At 47.3% G+C, this 17,681-nt stretch overlaps 1 protein-coding gene across 1 annotated transcript in view; it reads right to left on the reverse strand.

Moving 5' to 3' along the window:
• Positions 1-887: 887 nt before the first annotated feature.
• AMOTL1 (angiomotin like 1) overlaps positions 888-17,681 on the reverse strand; it is an 89,066-nt gene continuing 72,272 nt past the window's right edge. Inside the window, exons 8-13 of the mRNA XM_069469051.1 lie at positions 16,550-16,699; positions 11,030-11,220; positions 6,545-6,670; positions 5,198-5,424; positions 2,115-2,390; positions 888-994 (exon numbers count right to left, since the gene is read on the reverse strand). Coding sequence (XP_069325152.1) covers positions 888-994; positions 2,115-2,390; positions 5,198-5,424; positions 6,545-6,670; positions 11,030-11,220; positions 16,550-16,699 — 1,077 coding nt within the window. The remainder of the gene's footprint in view (positions 995-2,114; positions 2,391-5,197; positions 5,425-6,544; positions 6,671-11,029; positions 11,221-16,549; positions 16,700-17,681) is intronic.

The following is a 17,681-nucleotide window of genomic DNA, read 5'->3' on the forward strand; positions in this document are numbered from 1 at the left end:
GGAAGAAGTAGCCAGGAAGCCAGCGTGTGGCTTTGTCCTACTGGGCACTGTAAACAGCAGGAATGCTGATAGTGCCTATGATGATCTCATAAATCCCACACCTGAGGAAGGCTGCCATGTCTATTAAAAAGAAATAAATAGAAGGAACAAAAGTAAAATTAAAGAGAGTAAAGTAGAGACAGAGATGAACTCAGAGAAGTCAGGGAGGATAAGGGCTAAGATCATAATGCTTCCATCCTGTTTAGAAAGTACTGCAGAATCCAGAAATGCTAAGAAGCCCAATAATCTCCTGAAAATCCAAACCAAACAGGTAATCAAGTGAAGGCCACCTTTCAAATTCCTCATCACCCCTGGATGTTTCTTCTCACTGCCACACCCACACACACTTACAGGATACCTCACGGATGGCACAGGTTATATTGCATTACGCCAAGATGGGCTCTAAAGATTTCTAGGAGGTTCTTCTTAAACCAAACATGCTAAGAAGCAAGGAGAATGGGAGTATTTCAAGGAAGATCCGTGTTCGGATTTATGTGTTTATAACCAGAGAATGGGGGTACACAGAACCTCCCCAAGAGATACATTTTCTGTACAGTGAAAAATTCCATTTCCTATTTCTTCTTAACTTTGTTTCCAAACCTACATGTATCTTCTCTCTCCCACCATATGTAAGAAAAATCCATAGCATTCTCTTCCATCTTCAGTCATGTAGGTCTCCTGTTTTTGTTTTTAACATTTATAAAAAGTGTTCTTACTAATCTGAAATCTTTATCATTTCAAATCATTCCTGATTTCTCAACCACAACCTTCTCGATCTTTCTTCTCCCTCTCTGCCACTTTCCTTGTTTGTCAATGTTCTGTTGTGACGTTCCACAGGGATGGCGGCGTTAGATGAGAACTTCCATCATCTCTCCATCCGGGAACTCGGGCTTGTGCAGCAAGCTGCTGACACGGCCTCTGTGGTCAGGTGACTTCGCGTGGCCAGGAGAGTTCTCTGCCAGATAAAGAGGAAACATGACCAGCCCATTATTTAGGGGGGGTCGTGGGTTTGACAAGGTCTCTCTAAAATGGACTCATTTCAAACCCACCACTCACCCAGGATCCTCACAAGGCCAGATCATCCGGCCCACAGTGGGAAAACATGGAATGACTGGCCCAGGATTCAGACACAGATAAAAACCAGGATGGTGATGGAAGAGGATTAAGTGGGTGACGATGACACTGGGCCTTTGTGTGGGAGCCCCTCATACCCACTGGCCCTCTACTCAAAACTATCACGTGCACACTCTGAGCCAGGCATTTTTTACATGTTCTCTGCCTTACTTGGAAAAGTGCATCCTAAGAATTACATCTCTAAAAAATGACAACACTATATTTACTTGTCTGTTTTGAAAGGTGAAAATAAAAAGCCCCCTTGGAGGAAACAGCTAACTTATGCCCTGAATAGCCCCACCTCCTCAAAAGAATTCCTGTAAAGAGCTGGCTCCATGACTATGATCAGTCCAAGGCCAAGTCTATTCTTCCCCTGGACACTTCTGGACTCATTGCAAAGCTCACATCTCCCAAGCTGCCTTCTCTTATATATTTTAAACAATTCATTAGTCCTGGCCCAAGTGCTCTTCCATAGGTTAAAAGACTCTGCAGTTAAATCCACTTTCTCTTTCAATCAGGACGTCCTCCACCGAGGCCCGAATCCTTGGCAAGTCAATGTCTTGAAGCAACGTCTATGAACTGGAGGCCTGTGAAGTCCAGTGCCTACTACTCGCTCCCAGACACGCTGGGGGGCACCAATTCCCTGCCATCCCTCAGAGGGTCCATTTTCATCCCTTATGGAAAAGGGTTAGTTTAAAGCATGTATTACCCTGGTAGATTCAAGCAATGTATTTATTTTAAATGGCAATAAACGAAGGGTATCTACACACGTTTCATTTCCATAATAAGAAAGAGCACACATAGCCCAAGTGCACTTGGATAACCATAATCATTAAAATAAACCCATAAAGTGAGGGCTGACTGGTGCTCCTGTTCCCTCTCCAGCTCAACCAAACACCCCTCTCTCTCAGGCCGGGCAGATCATGGTTTCCAGGGGTGTAAAGGAGGTGGGGAGCACATACCCAGTTTCTCCGAGGTCCCTTTGGCCGCTGGGTGTTTCAGGACAGGGCTGTTGGAAGGGGCCGTGCTCAGCCGGCCTCGGGTGGGGAGGGAGGCCAAACTGGGCCAGAAGAGTTCCGCGCTTTTGTCCGTCTGTGTGCTGCTGTCCTTGCTGCCCGTCTTGGCGTGGGCACTGCTGGCCGCCGTGGTGGAGGCTGCGGGCGACAGTGCTGAGGCAGACGAGGGTGGCAGCAGGGGTGCAGAGGCATGCTCGTGGTGCTCCTTCCCCAGCAGCAGCCCTGAGGGCAGAGGACAGCTTTTCAATGACATTCTTTTAAAAAGCTAGTCTTGGAGACCCTTTCCTTCTTGACTGAGGATTGCTTCATTCTCCAAGCATTTAATAAGCACTAATTATTGCCTGATAAAAATGCAAAACAATGAAAGAATTAAAAAACAAAAGACCTAGTCCTCTCCCTAAAAAATCAGTTTGGTTTTTTTGTTTTTTGGAGGGTGGAGAAGTTGTCAAGTAAACTGCTTATAATACAATACGATAAATTGTAGGATAAAATTATTCACAGGGTGGTATGAAAGAACAGAGAAGGGGTGCCTCATATTCAGAGCAGGAGTGGTGGGCAGGTTCCTGCCAGGCTTTCTAGAGACCGTGCTAGCTACCCCTAACGTGTCCTAGGAGGGCTGGCCTGAAGCAGTGGCTGTGTGCTTAAGAAAAACTACAAGGCCTCTCTGGTCCTAGACATGTTCCCACTGGCCTGCTGCTCTTCTGAATAGTTCATAATTCCACCCCACTCTTGGTTATGAATGGATGGTCTTCCACAGGCCCAGGGTCAAAGTCAAATATGCTTCCTGGTAGGGGCAACCACTGGGTTGTTTATGGTAGCCTGTAAAAGAGATCTCTGCAGTGGAAATCTGTAGCCCACAAGAAACAGGAAGCCACCTGGGATCCTGGGAAAGGCCGCTTAGCCCTCCCCTTCTTCCCCTCGAGTAGCAAGGCTGGGGTGGAGAAGAGGGCGTGCTGGCTGTGGAAAAGGGCAGCATGGTGTGCAGGGCTGCCCATTTTCCTCCAAGCCTTCCTGCAAAGCCGGACAGGACAGTGGCTTTTTTAAGTACAGCACACATTCAGGGAAGTGCCAGTGCTCCAGAATGCTAGCCTACAGAGAGGTGGTAAGCACAATCAAGTATTTGTTTGCTTATCTTGTTAGCTAGCCAGCAGTTCAGGAAGCATCCTCACCAGGGCTGTTTCAAGGCGCCCACTCATAACTCAGGCAATTCGGTGTGTCTACAGCAGTGCTTCTTAAAATGCAACATGCATACCAATTACTCAGCTACATGTTTAAAGGGAAGACGATCCGGTGAGTTGAGCCTGGGATTCTGCCTTTCTAACAAGCTCCCAGGTGAGGCCCGTGCTGCCGGTCCAGGGACCACGCTGTGGGGAGCAGAGGTCTTTGCCCAGGTGCTTCGCACATCATCTTACTTTATATTTCACAGCGTTTCTTGGAAGTAGGTCTTATCCTCCATCTTACAGAGAAGGAAACAGAAGCTTGGGGACATTCACATCTCACAGCTAAGAAGTGGCAGAAATAGGTTTCAAACCCAGCTGTGCCTGACTTGGAGTCCAACCCATGCTCTTTCCTCCTCATCACCCCACCTGCTGAAACTCCAGAGTCTGACAGGATGTGCTTGACGGGGGCGACAGGTGGAATACACTGCTAGCCAGCCCCCTCTCCTGGGAGCCCCTGGGTGATCAGGAAGGTATACGCTGTTACCTCCACGTCCTTCCAGAGCCCATCAGGCAGGAGACAGTGAGAAGACGTGGGGCCCAGGAATGTGTGCCGCTGCCCGGGCCCTCCCTGTTTGTGCCGCGTGGACACCGAGTACAGCACGGAGGAGGAATACCAGCGCAGAGAACTCAGCAATCGGCCTCCAGACCACAGCCCTCAGGCCCCCAAGCCTGGTTTAGACACGCCGAATCCTGGGGGCTACGGATGCAGACACCAGAGAGACGCCTGCCTGGCTGATGTCACAAACGGGCTTCTCCCAGGGAGGGTTCCATCGGAGCCGGGCAAATTTTAAACTCCTGAACCAGGCCTGTCCGAGCACTGCCTCCCTGCTCTCTAACTGGGCTGGGAGCTAAAGTCCTCGGGATGGTCTTTGATGATCTCAGCTGCTGTCCACGCATGTCCTCTTTGAAGTACGTTTCCTTTGAGGCCAGGGGCTGCTGAAGCCACCAGCGGAGGGACTTCAAACGGAGATTCCAGAGATTCCGGCTGGGAGCCTCTGATCCCCTCAGCTCTTTTGGGTTCATATGGAAGCTCTTATCCCCTTTGGCACAAAGCAGCCAGGCTCCTCTGGGGTCCCGTGCTGAGGAAAACTGGCTCTCGGTTCCACAGAGAAACAAAAACACACGCTGACCCGGGGAACTGCATCAAAGAAGGGCCGAGTGCAGGGGAAGGGTGCGGAGGACGTGTGTGTGGGAACAGCCCGCTTCCTCTCCAGCTCAGCCGCCCCGCCGGGCGAGCCCCGCCCTCGCCCCAGGACACCCTCTCCTGGCTAAGGCCACACTTGCAGACTGCTCCTCCGAACTGTGCCTGTGTCACCAGCAAAACCCATCCCAGCGTCCCTTCTGCTAGAGAGCACTTCTTCCAACTGCTCCCCTTTGTCTCATTTGGTCACCACGGCCCAGGGGGTACAGCAGGCAGACACCGTCCTCGTTTCCCAGACACGGAAGCAGAGGTGGAGCCTGCAAGTAACTGGCCTGGGGCAGAGCCAAGTTCTAGGCCTGATGTCTCCAGGTTTTTCCATCAGACCATTCTGTGTTATAAGGGTCACCTCAACTTTCAACAACAGATGCTAATTAGGATGAGTCACCCACAGCTCACAGCGACTGCAGTGGTGTAACCTTTAGAATTCACACAGTATTTCCACATAGCTCAGTGAATTCCCACAACCGAAGTATGATGGACTTTCCTCTCCATTTTACAGATGAGGAAACCGAGAGGAGGAGATACTCAGTGGTACTTCTGTGTCCCACAAGTGGCGGGAAGGGAGGCCTTGCCTTTCAGACACTAGTCTGACGGGGCGTGGGGCTCACCTATGCTCCCCTTCCAGGTCTTCTCTTCCTTCTTCTCTTCGGCCAGCTGGCTGCTGGTAAGAGAGGTCTGGCGCGAGTGCGTCCCAGTGGCCGCCGCGATGGACGGGACGGAGCGGGCAGGCCGCAGGCTCGAGGTGTCCGTCTTCCCGGCATCTTTACGGGATCGCTGCTGAAGCACCTTGATCATGGCATCCTTCTCTATGATTTTGGCATGGAGATTTTTAATACTGTAAAACCAAACCAAACCAAACACTTAATAAAAATCCATTTGGCTAGAAAAGCTCGAAACATCTCTCCTGGGCTGACCCAGGACTTTGATTGTTAAGTCGGGATCGTCAAGTGCTGTGCAAGGCTTCGCACTTACAATCTCCAAATTGCCTAAGATGGATCTTTCCTAGTAGGTCAAAGGGGTGCACCTTCTCTGGCACCTCAGGAGACTCTGGACTCCTGGGAGGAGTCCAGGATGACCGTGGCCATCTACTAGGACTTCCTGGACCAACGTGGGCCCAGGGACCACACTTACAAGGTCTAGTATTAGGAGGGTGATAGGGAAGCATAGAAACAGGGTGAGCTTTCAACTAAAGCCAATTTCTCTACTGTCTAAGAAAAAAACAAAAAGATGAGCAGGTTCTCTGGAAGAAAATAATTTCTCCCCCACCCCACCTCCTATGACCAAAAGTGAGAACGTGCAAACACCTGAGTTCTTTTTGCAACTCTGATAGCAACTCACTGAGCCTGTCCATGGCTCAGCTATGCAGCCCTGTTCTCACATCTGCAAAACAAGAGGCTCAGGGCTCCCAGGGCTCCACAGGCCATCAGATGGTCAAGGAAGGCAGGCTACTTTTATTACGTCAAAAAAGCCTGCTGGAAATCTTGTGTAGCCCATCAGAAGAGTGCATTAGCTAAGTAAGTTCTTTATTTTTGGCTGGAACATATAAATCCTGGTTTAAAAACTCTGAACCTTGGAATATGATCTGTTTCTCCTTTCCAGCTCATACCGTCTGGAAGGTTGTAGAGACAGATACCCAGAAATAACACGGGCATCTAAATTCTTCTGTCATAGACTCAGCCTCCATCTTAAAACCTGCCTCCGACATGCAGTTTCCCCCAGAGACCTCTGGCACCAGTCCTGTTGCCGAGTGGAACCACTTGCTTAGCTTTGAGCCTTTCCCTTTTCTCCATGGTGGGGTGTGGGGAGGAGAGTTTTTGGAGACTTCAAGCTCACAGCCGTTCTGAGCAGGACAGAGATGCAGTCCTCTCTGGAAGGGCTGAGTGTGAGTGCAGACACGGGCTGGTGGGACTCCCTCGGGGCCTGGGGGCAAACGACTGCACGTGGCTGTCCCTTACGTGTACTCCATGTCCTGACACCTCCTGTTGGCCTGCGCCACCTCCTCCTCCTCCTGCCAGATGTGGGCCTCCAGCGAGCTCTCCCCGTAGCTGCCATTCCGAGAGTGGTTGATGATCGTGGTGTCCCTGGCAACACAGGACACGCATTGGATCGAGGAAAGGCTTCTTGCTTTGTTTCATCGCACCCAGACACAGAATGGAGAGGCTGGGGCTGGTGCTGGAACAGAGGTCTGCTCTGCACCTCCTAGTGGTTCATAAAAGCCCCCTCCCCATTTCCCCAGCTCAGTTTTCAATCTCATCCGACACTGATACTGAAAATGGGACCAATGCCCGTGGAGAGGCAACCATGGGGCATGAGGCTAAAAATATCCCTCCGCAGACTCCTTCACCTACATTTCCCCTCTGAGATCCTGGCCAATTCTTTTCCTAAACTTGATAGAATTAAGATAATATCTAAGGAAAACAAAATAAAATTGAAAAATCAAACTCCCCTGCCCCGTCTACTGACAGCATTATGTATTAAGCTATGTGGCATGTTATGAATATGTCAATCAGGCACCCATAGATTTCATCTACTGACATATGGATACTACTACTATTAATATATTTGCTGATGTTTCCTTGCTTGTACTTTTACATACTTGTCTTATCTCACTTTTCTAATCAGAGTTAAAGTTTTATTTCTATTTATCACCCATCTAGCACCTATCTCAGTATTTTACAGTACAATGTGGGCTCAGCAAATACTTGAAACTGAGACTGGTCTCCCAGACAGCGCGGCTCCAACCCAAAGTCTTCCTTCACATTTACATTCTGCCTCTCTTCTTGTTTTATGGGCCCCTGCCTAGGATTCAGGTTAGTTCAGTGTAACAAACATGCTGGGTCCCAGGGCAGAAAGATGAAGACAACAGACACTCTGTCCTGGACAAGTTCCGTCAAGGTGGGTGCAACGAGGGGAGGAGCAGACATGGGTAAAGAGCAGGTTACCTGCAAGCAGCTGTCGAGTGAAAGCAACTGATCAAAGATAGCTATTGCTGCCTCTGGTTTTGTCAATTCAATTACTCCTAACTAACAATGATTAGTAAAAATAAGATAACTGTGCCATGTGAATGAGATAAGCATGTCTCACGATGAAAGGCACAATAATGCCTCTGATTACGTGAGTACTAAGTTAGTAAGACACGATGTAGCCAAATATTTTGCATCTCTTTAGCTTCATATTCCAATGCCATAATCATATTGGAAACCTTAAAGCTCTTTTCTAGAACATCCCATAACAGCAAAAAAGAGGCCCTTCTTTCACCCCTTTTTAACAACGGCTATCAATCAATGGGCATTGATTTCACGCAGGGATTGGGTAGACACATTTGATTCTCACAACTTGTGCAGCAGGTATAATTATCCTTAGCTTACAGATGAAGACACCAGAGTTAGGTGACTTTTCCAAGAGCATCCAGTTAGTGAATGGTGGAAATGGATTCAAACCTAGAAATTTACGACTCTAAAGTCCATGGCCTTACATGCCCTTAACCATCACTCTACACTCCTGGAAGTTTCATATGTCCTAATGAAGAAGGCCTCAAATGCACAAAGATAAAATAAATGAGCCAGAGGGCATACATGAGAACATGGCACAAAAAAGTGCAAACTGTGGCTGAAGATGCATCAAAGTAGCCAAATGATGTAGAAAGCAAAGAAAAATGCTTTCAACATATTTATAAAATTATAAATTTACCCTATGAGCCACAAAAAATAATCAATACAGTAATTAGAGGCTAGAAACATTTTCAACCAATTTACTTCTGGAGAATTCACATGGACCCGGAGACAAATTTAAAAATTCATGTTTATACTGCAAGTAAGGATGGCATATACAATTAGATGAAAACAACTTAGCAAACACATACAAATTTGAAAAAAAATACACTGCTTTGAAATTTGTAAAAAGTTTTAAAACCTTCCCCACACATAAAAAATAATCTCAATCTCTAAACATTCTGATTAACAGCATCAAGTTGCATAAAGATGGCAAAACCAGCTGGTGTGCAAAAATTATTTTCTTTGTTTAAAAATCATTGCTTATAAAAGTGAAGTATGCATCTGTGGCTGAGAAGTCACAAAACTAATGGCTGGAAATAGTCATTTTTACCAATTTATCTGCAGCCATTTAGCATCTAGACAAAGCTCAAAATTCCAACCTTTCTTAAAAATGCTCCATTTTCCTTTTTTCTCTTAGTATCCACAGAAAAGCAATGCTGAAATTACAGAGGTTTTCTCTGAAAAGAACGTTTAGACTGGAGCCAAACATCTGAGCTTTTCTGGACCTATTTCTCCCCCACCCCCAGACTGTGGGACAGTTAAAGAGAAGGGTGGTTTCCCATAGACTTGTTAGATGCTCAATAAATATATGTGGAAGCAAAGAAGCGGGCAAGGGGAGGGATGATGGAAAGGGACCGCAGGCATCCATCTAGGACTCCAGAAAGGGCCGAGAAGGGGAATAACAGGACTGGGTAAATCCCGTGGAACTCTTATTCTCTGGGGTAAGAGCCATTTCCCCTTGCATGAAAGATGAAGAGCAAGGCTGGGCCTAGAACTGTGTGAACGGGTGACTGTGTTTGGGGTCTGCCTGGTTCTACTCCCCCCACCCTCTCCTGGGCCCACCACAGGGTCTATGCTTCAGACCTGCCCATCCCCCTCTTCTGATTTTACATTCCAGGCCCATTCATCCCACAGGGCCTGGGAGCCCAAACAGACATCCAACGTGATAAACCAATGGAAGTTGAAACAACAATGACACATAGAGGCCCCTGTGCCATCCCACCAAGGTAACAAATTTACATTGCTATTGGGGTTTTAGTGTCCTCAGCCAGAGGCAGGTGGTCAGGTTCCCAGCTCTTAACTCATCAAGAAGTATCATTTCCATTTCACATGTGAGGTAAGTGACACTCAGAAGGGCTTGTCCGGGATCACACACCCCCGCCAGTGACAGAGGGAGGAGCCTTGGGTGTAGGTGTCTTGCCTCCCTAAGCAGTGTTCTTTCCATTAAAATCACATGGAGAAAGGAAACTCCCAGGGCGGTCACGGACAACGATGCATTAGACAACATCTGGCAAAGAAGGCCAAATCTCTCTGGAACTTTACGATAGTCTGTTCTCCTCTCCAAGATAGAGAGGTGATCTAGTTGTTAGCTTAGAAAACAAAAAGCTGAAAATAAAAACATTTCAAGTATGTAAAAAAAAAAACCTCCAATGTTCCAAAGGGCATCCCCGTTACCACCCAAACAGTGCAGGGACCTAACTGGAGGCTGCAACTTCCCTCCAACTCTCACCCCGCGGCTCCAAAGCTTTGCCACAACACATCCATCTCAAGTGTCTATTCCTGCTCCCGAAGTCTCGCTCAAATGACTACTGTGGCCTGTTTCCCCTCACAGCATAGACATGCATAAACGATATGCGAGTACTAGAAAATCATTCCAAAATGATTATTTTCCACATGGGTCTGCAGGTCTTCCTAGGTGCAAGAGTACCATGGCGCCCAGCGCAGGTGCCCACCTGGTGACGCTGCTTTCTGCAGTTCCTAGAGCTAACACCTGGGCGTGCTCCTGGTGATGCTTTCCTATCTGAGTAATGAACCTGAGAGCCCATACATACCTTATAAAGCATTCCCTCTCTGGCCCACAGGGCTGCTTGTACTCACTAAGGAAATAACCCTTCCCAAGGCCATGTGGAACTGCTACAGGACTGGTGGCACCCTTGGCTTATTCTCCTCTCACTTGGTTCATGTCCTACCATCCTAAATGGTATAACTATAGCTCTTATTTATCAAGAAGTCCAGTTTTCTGGTTGCTTCTTTGACATTTGAGAATCCTACCTGACCCTAAATTTTGCACCTGAGTGAGATCCAGCAACCAAAGGTCAAAAGGAAACTACCTTGCTCATTCAGACAACAATATATTAATATTTTAGCAGAATGTTTGTGAGTTATTTTTGTGAGTTACTATACATTTTGAGGTACTTTTTAGGGGAAAGATAACGCTGTGTACCTACAAAAAGAAAGTTAGGCAAAAGAGGTAAAAACTTCCACAACATCATTCTTAACAATCACATAGCTTTCCACTGTATGCATGTGCTTTAAATTGGATTGCCTTTTGTTGGACTCTGGGCTGTTTTAAGTGTATTAGTATTTTCAACAACACCAAGACAAACATCCTCAGACATAAATCTTCAGACACTTACATAATGATTTCCTTCAGACAAATGTCTAGAACTAGAATTTTGGAACCAAAGGGAAGGTACATATTTCAAATCCCCTCCAGAAATGCGGCACCACCTTGCTCTCTGACCAGCAATATAGCCATTGAAAAATCATTTTCAGCTGATCTCACTCCTTAGGTGGGCCTCTGGACCTCTCTAGACACCCTGTGTGTTTTGTTTTGATTTCTTTTCCAACTGTGCCTTTATGACCACCAGGGTTCCGCCACCTCACCTCTCAGCTGCAGCGGTGGCTGCGGCATTCATGGCGAAGTGTCGAATGGTGCTCTCCTCCAGGTACTTCTGCTCCCACTTGGTCATGTCGGCCTCCAGGGCCAGGATCCGCTCCTCCTTCTCCCTCACAAGTTCCATGAGGGCCGGAGCGTTGTACTCTGGCATGCTGGCTGGCTGGCCATTTCCGTGTTTCTAGGGGAGCAGAAATAGCATCTTGATGCTCACAACCGCACCAACCCTGTCTGCACAGCTGCCCCCACAGCGCACACATGGCCCCCCAGCTCCTGCAGCAACTCACACCCTTGCTCCCTCTCTGCAAGGTATGGAGCCAAACTCAGGGGGTCGTAACACCACGCTACTTCACCCCCAAACTCCTCTAGCACATCTGATTCTCACGGAGCTCTGCAAAACAGACACTTTTACAGATGATAAACTAAGTTTCTGAGAGGTTAAAAGAATGGATCGATGTCTGTCAGCTAATCAATAGTAGGGTCAGGGTTCAAACCCGGATCTGCCTGGCTCCACAGCTCAAGGCGTTTGCATGACAATGTCTTGCAGTTAATTTATACCTAAAGCAAGAACAGGAATTAAGTCTTGGCCTCCTGGTCTAGGACACTTTCTCCAGAATTCAACGAAGTGATTCCAGTTGTTTGTTTCCCCGAAACCGGGAGAAAAAATGGAAAGGCAAAAGAAGAGGGAGATGCCCTAACTTGCACGCTCCTTAGCTGCAGTCTGGGAAAGGAGGTATTAATACCCACCCTACTCTGGCCTGAAAATGAGAATCAAATTAGATCATGCCTATGACAGTGGGAGACATCTAATGCAAGACAAGTTCACTTTTCAGCCCTTGTCATCAGTAAGAGAAAAAAAGCGGTGGTTGTCTAGATTGCTCACAAACTGAGATATTCACACTTCAGGTTTTTTTCTTTAACTCAGGGACACTAATTCCCCTAAAGAGCATGATGTAGAGGACGACGGGGTTTTCAGGAGGTTCTGACTTCAGACCAGCAGTGGAGACAGGTCATGCTGGGGTCTCAGGGCTGGGGCCCAGTCCTAGTGTGATCAGGCTCCTTCGCACCTGAGGGGAGAATGATTTCATTCCAGTTATTCTACGTCCCCTAGATGCACATTCCCCTCTTGTTTTCCAGCGATTGCAAATTTAAAATGCAGAGCTGGGTGCAAGGTGAGAGGTATGTGAATGCTATACCCAGAACCACATAATGCCCTAGATTAAGAAAAGGATTGAGGAATTATCCACAGCAACAGCTGGGCATTTGAGCTGCACTAATGGAATCTAGTCCTACCAGAGAGAACGGCCTATGGGCTTTTTGTAAACCATATGTTTCTATTCAATTTTTTATAGCTACAAATATAAATTATTCTAGCAAGTGGAAGCTTGCCAGTGACCAACATTTAAGTAAGAACACAGTGTAAAGCACTTGTCTGTCCTCACCTGACCTATACAGGAAGTCACCGACCCCATCTGGCCAGGCACCCGGACTCAGGCAAGAGGACAAATGAACCGGTCCACCGAGATGAGAAGCTCCCCTATTTTTAGAAACTTTCCAAGAAAAAGCTCCCACGGCCTCACTAAGCTGCCATCTATGCTTGTCAGTTTCTATCTAAATCCCTTCTGTTACCATCTCAGCTGGCTTATTTTTGCAGAATCCTCTTGACCTCACATGAGATCATGACAACTCTTCACAGCTCCCCTAATTCAGGTCATTAAGAGTTATTTAAACAAATGTGTGAATGTCAGCATTCAAGGGTAGAGAGGCAGCATGGTCTAACGGGCAAGTGTGCTAGCCGGAAAAACAGACTGAGGGGCAGGTGGGCAGCCTCTGCTGCCCACTCAGCGAGCGAGTCCACCAGCATTCACCGAGCACGTACCGTGTGCCGGGGATGCAACAGTGAGCACAACAGACAACATCTCTGCACTCAGTGTGTTCACAAGGGAGGAGTGTCCTCATCAGCCACATGGCTGGCCCCTTAACTTCCCTGTGCCTCATTTTCCTTTTCAAGAACCTTCTCTCTTCTATTTTACAGGACTACTGTGGAAGTAAGATGTGAAAATTACTTTGAGCTGTCTGTAAAGATGAAATTGTGAGTTCTTAAAAATGTAAATTCCCCTCCCTCTTTTATCTTTATTTCTCTTTCACTTCTCTCCGAGCTTCCAATGATGCTGAAGTACTACTTCACCTCCCATAGTAGAGAGGTTACTTGTAATAACAGGAATTATTCATTGCGAGCTTCTCTTTTCTGTAAGTTCTATTGTCCTGACCTATCTTTCTCTGTCTGCCCCCCTCTTTCATCAGCCACACTTCTTTCAACATTTTTTTCAGTGGGACTGGAATAGTGGGGGTAAGGGCAGAATTGGGGAGAGGGTATCAAGAATGCCCTAAGCCTTCAAATGACTGGGGGGAATAATGGGAATATGAACAGCAATGAGAGCTATTCTTCCTTAGTAAATTGCTAAGTGCAAGGTGCTCTGATAAGCACTTTGTGCAGACTTTCTTGTTTGTAGTTACAAGTACGAGATAAATATAATTTATCTGCCTCACTTTCCAGACCAAAAGTGGAGGCTCGGAAAGGTTACTTACCCAAGGCTGCTTTTCTTGTAGGAGGAGGCAGGATTCAGCCCTGGTTGGTCTAACCCTGTAACCCATGCTCCGAATAAGTACACAATTCCATGCCACTCTGCTCATCCCCAGTGTACCCACCCTGCTAAGGGCCCAGGGCACCTCACCCTGGGACTCTGTGTTGGAGGGGGCTAGATGAAGAGGCTCAGCCATGTCCTGGCCTCAGTCTATGGGCTGAGCCTTTGCACGGGGTGATTCAACAAGTTCTCTAAGTTACTCTCTCAAAGAATAACGCCCTGTGGGAAGTGACAAGGCAGTGTGGTTAGTCTTACTGTTTTGTTGAGGGTAGACATGACCAGGGGCCTTGTGATAGTGTGACCTCAGTGTGCTTTCTAAAGGGGTCAGATAAATGTCTCTTTTGACACAGGGGAACAGGGAAGGGCTTGGCCTGTGGAAGGCTTTCCCGGGGCTGCCCACGTCTGTGCCAAGAAGGCGCAGGCACACGCATGAGCTGCCCGAGGGTGAATGAAGGGGAGGAGACCGGAGAGGCCCCGGACACCCTTTCCCTGAGACGTCAAGTTCCTCAGATGACCCTGTCCTTGGTGAGGCAGGCGGAGCTGCCTCCACACCAGCCCACAGGCTCCAGACATGCATTTGACCAGACTTTATCCTTTATAGTATCTGTCATGGGAGCTAGTGAAAAAAATCAAGATTTTGGGGGTGCATTTTTTTTTTGTAATGTTTTCCTTTTCTGGCTATAAGATCATGGGTGCTCACTGGTAAAATTAGAAAATAAACAAGTATTAAAGAAAAAAAATACAGGTTGAGAATCCCAAATCCAAAAATCCAAAATCCCAACACTTCTGGTTCCAAGAATTTCGGATAAGGTATACTCAACCTGGACTTATCTTTTTGATGAGTACGTAGAGCAACAGGAAAATCCCTGAGTGTATTTCACATCACAGGCAATGGATTAATGTTCTCATTTAAGAAACAAAAAAACCAAAGTGTAATACTATTTTTAAGGAGATGCTAAGCATCACAGTTCCATTTCACTCTAGAGACTGTCTCCCTCTTGTCTCATGTCAGCCATACACAGCTGGGCCTGCTATCAGCTCCCAAAGACAAATCCAGAACGCAAGCAGAGGAATTTCCCTGGAGAGCCTCAACTCTGAAAGTTCTGTCCTCCACTGGTACACAAATCTGTCAGCAGCCTTCACGCACAGCAGGAATGTTGTTTTTGCCCGTCTGAGGAAAAAAATGTGGGTGAGTGTGCAAGGGTCTGAGTGTGCATACGGTGAACTGTCCTCTGTGGCAATTAAGATATTTTTCAAATAATTCTAATCTCATGTTTCTTCTTGATATGCAACAAGGGTAATGTAATTGAGTCTGGTTTCACAGATCTCAAAACAGACTGGCCAAGGAGAAGTAATATTACCGTAGGGTGTGGATGGCATATTAACTGGAAAAGAACATTCTTTTTTGCTCTAAGAATGAGATGTGTCCATTCGGTCAGCCAAAGACTTGTGTCTGTTGTGTGCCAGCACTGTACCTGGAACCAGGGAAGCCCTGCCTGCAAGTTGAGAAAGCTAAGATCTCGAGAACTGAGTGACAGAGAACAGCTGAAGGGCTTAACTCCAGTGCTAGGGTATGTGGCACAGATTGTAAATATCAGAAGTCCAGAGGCGGACCCACCCTTCCTTACGAGCTATCAACTATGCCAACATGGTGGGAGGCTGGGGTGGGTTTCTTAGTTTTCTGGGCAATCTCACTAATACCTCCTTCCCCAGCCAAGTGCACACACCCAGAAGGAACTGCACGGGCCTGCCCTGCGAGAGGGCTGAGCTGGCCTGGGTGCATGCCTTCAAGTGTTTTCAAGTGTTTCAACCACAGCCACTATGCCCTATCCAGTAGATAACTCCATGGAGCGCTGCCTAGCGTCTCCCTGGTATCCTAATTTAGAGCACACCCTTCATCAGCTGCACAAGGGGCTCTGCCCAGCATGCTGGCTGATGATGGACACGCTGCCTGGAGCCAGGAGCCTTTGACCGGTCTTCTTCCCGCTTGTGTGGCACACGTGGCCCCTGGGGTGCTTTGCTCTGTGGTTACTCACAGCTGAGTTACATCACCAGCTAACAAGGAAAGGCATAAGGGATAGGAGCTTATGACTAATATTATTTTCTGAGGATGGTCCTGATCTCCTTCCTCTCCTTTACCTCTGAAAATCCACTGATCATCATGTCCTGCTAATTTCACTCCCCTATAGCTCTTGCCTCCAATCCTCCACGAGTTCCCACTGTCACGACACCCAGACTGCTCTGACAGCCTTCAGGCTGGCTTCTGACTTCAACATCCGCCCTCCAACAGTCCCCTGACACCACCAGAGGCACCTCCCCAATCCCTTGCACCATATTTCTCTCCAGCTTAAACATCTCCCAGCAGCTGGTGCTCTGTGGACCACAGGAGAAAGCCCCACCTCTCAACTTGACCAAATGCCCTCCACGAACTGCCTTTGCCTTCTCACCAGCCACCTCCCCTAGCTAGCTGCACCCCGCCACCCTGGACCTGCCATGCTATTTCACAGCCCTCTCCTCTACACATACCTCCCTCCACTGCTGATGTTCTTGCTCCTGACTGCCCAAGAAACTCAGCTTTCAAAGGCCCGCTCAAAAGGCCTCCTCTGTGAAGTGGCTAAAGCCGCACTTCCCCCTCCCCAGCCCCAAGTCAGTGACTGTTTTCTCTCTGTGAGGACGTCTGTCACTCTACAGCAAGTGGACAGCCCAACTCCTCCACTGGTGCTGTGGGGTTCACTGAGGACAGGAGTTCTTGTTTCCCTCTGCATCCTCCGTGCAGACCACAGTGCCTGGCCCTCGGTGGATGCCCCACACGTCTGCTGAATGAACGCATCTGATTCCTCCTCTGGCCCACGCCCAGACCCTCACCTGCTGCGTTCTCAGTGCGTCCAGCTCCCTCTCCAGCCAGGTCCGCAGCCTGCGCTCCATCTGCTCCCGCTTCTCACATGCAGACTGTAGCTGGGTCAGGGCCTGCTGCAGCTTCTCCACTTTCTCCACATATGCTTGCTTCTCTCGTAACTGAGTCGAGAAGAGTAGAAAACAGCACATAATTTAGACCAGTGATCCTCAAAGCTGGGGTGGAGGTGGGGGTCAGATTACCTGAGGATCCTATTGAAACCACAGGTGCATGTACCTTCCGCCACCCTACTTCTATTCCGCAGGTGTGCTGGGACAGAAAAGAGTTACACAGAGGCCATCAGCTACACCTCAAATGGCTCAGATGTTTGGAACTGAAGGCCTCACGGGGGCACCTTTGGTAATCTGCACAGCTCTGAGCTCAATGCTTGGCTGCTGCTTAATAATAACCGCATTCACAGGCACTGGAAATGAGGTTAATAAAGAGTTTTAATATCATGAAGAAATGTTTATTCTATAATGTTAAATGAAAAATCCAGAACTAAAATATATATACAACATTATCACAACTTCTGTCTGCCTGTTTACATCTACCTAGTTATCCATGAACCAAAGACTGGAAGGATATACTTAAAGCATTAATCATGTTTATCTGTATGACAAAACAACTTTTTTATTCTTTTCTGTGTTTTTCAAATTTTCGATAATAAATATAAATTACTCTTTTAATAAAGTATGTATGAATGTATACATGCATGTGTACCCATTTGTGTATGTTTGAATAAATATAAAAATTTCTTGATATAGATATTTATGGAGTAACTTTCTCCGTAAGATTTCAAAGTCCCTCATAGATAAGTTGACAGCCCTGAAGAGACAGGAAGGGCATAATGAACACTCAAACAGCACAATAACTGAGGGGATGGAAATTAAAGCTAAAACAATTCATGTAAATGTCACACCAGGTATGGATTTAGAATCCTGAGCAACTTCAAACTCTTACCCTCGGACTTTGTTTTCTTCCAATTAGGAGTTTGGCCCATGTTCATAAATCCTGGGAACATTTCTAACTTTCTGGGAATTGGCTGGTGCCAAAAATCTGGCTGAGGCATTTACTTGCTCTGGTCCTGGGTGAGAAGACACC

This window comes from Eulemur rufifrons, chromosome 6 (genome assembly GCF_041146395.1).
Source record: "Eulemur rufifrons isolate Redbay chromosome 6, OSU_ERuf_1, whole genome shotgun sequence".
Lineage (NCBI taxonomy): Eukaryota > Metazoa > Chordata > Mammalia > Primates > Lemuridae > Eulemur > Eulemur rufifrons.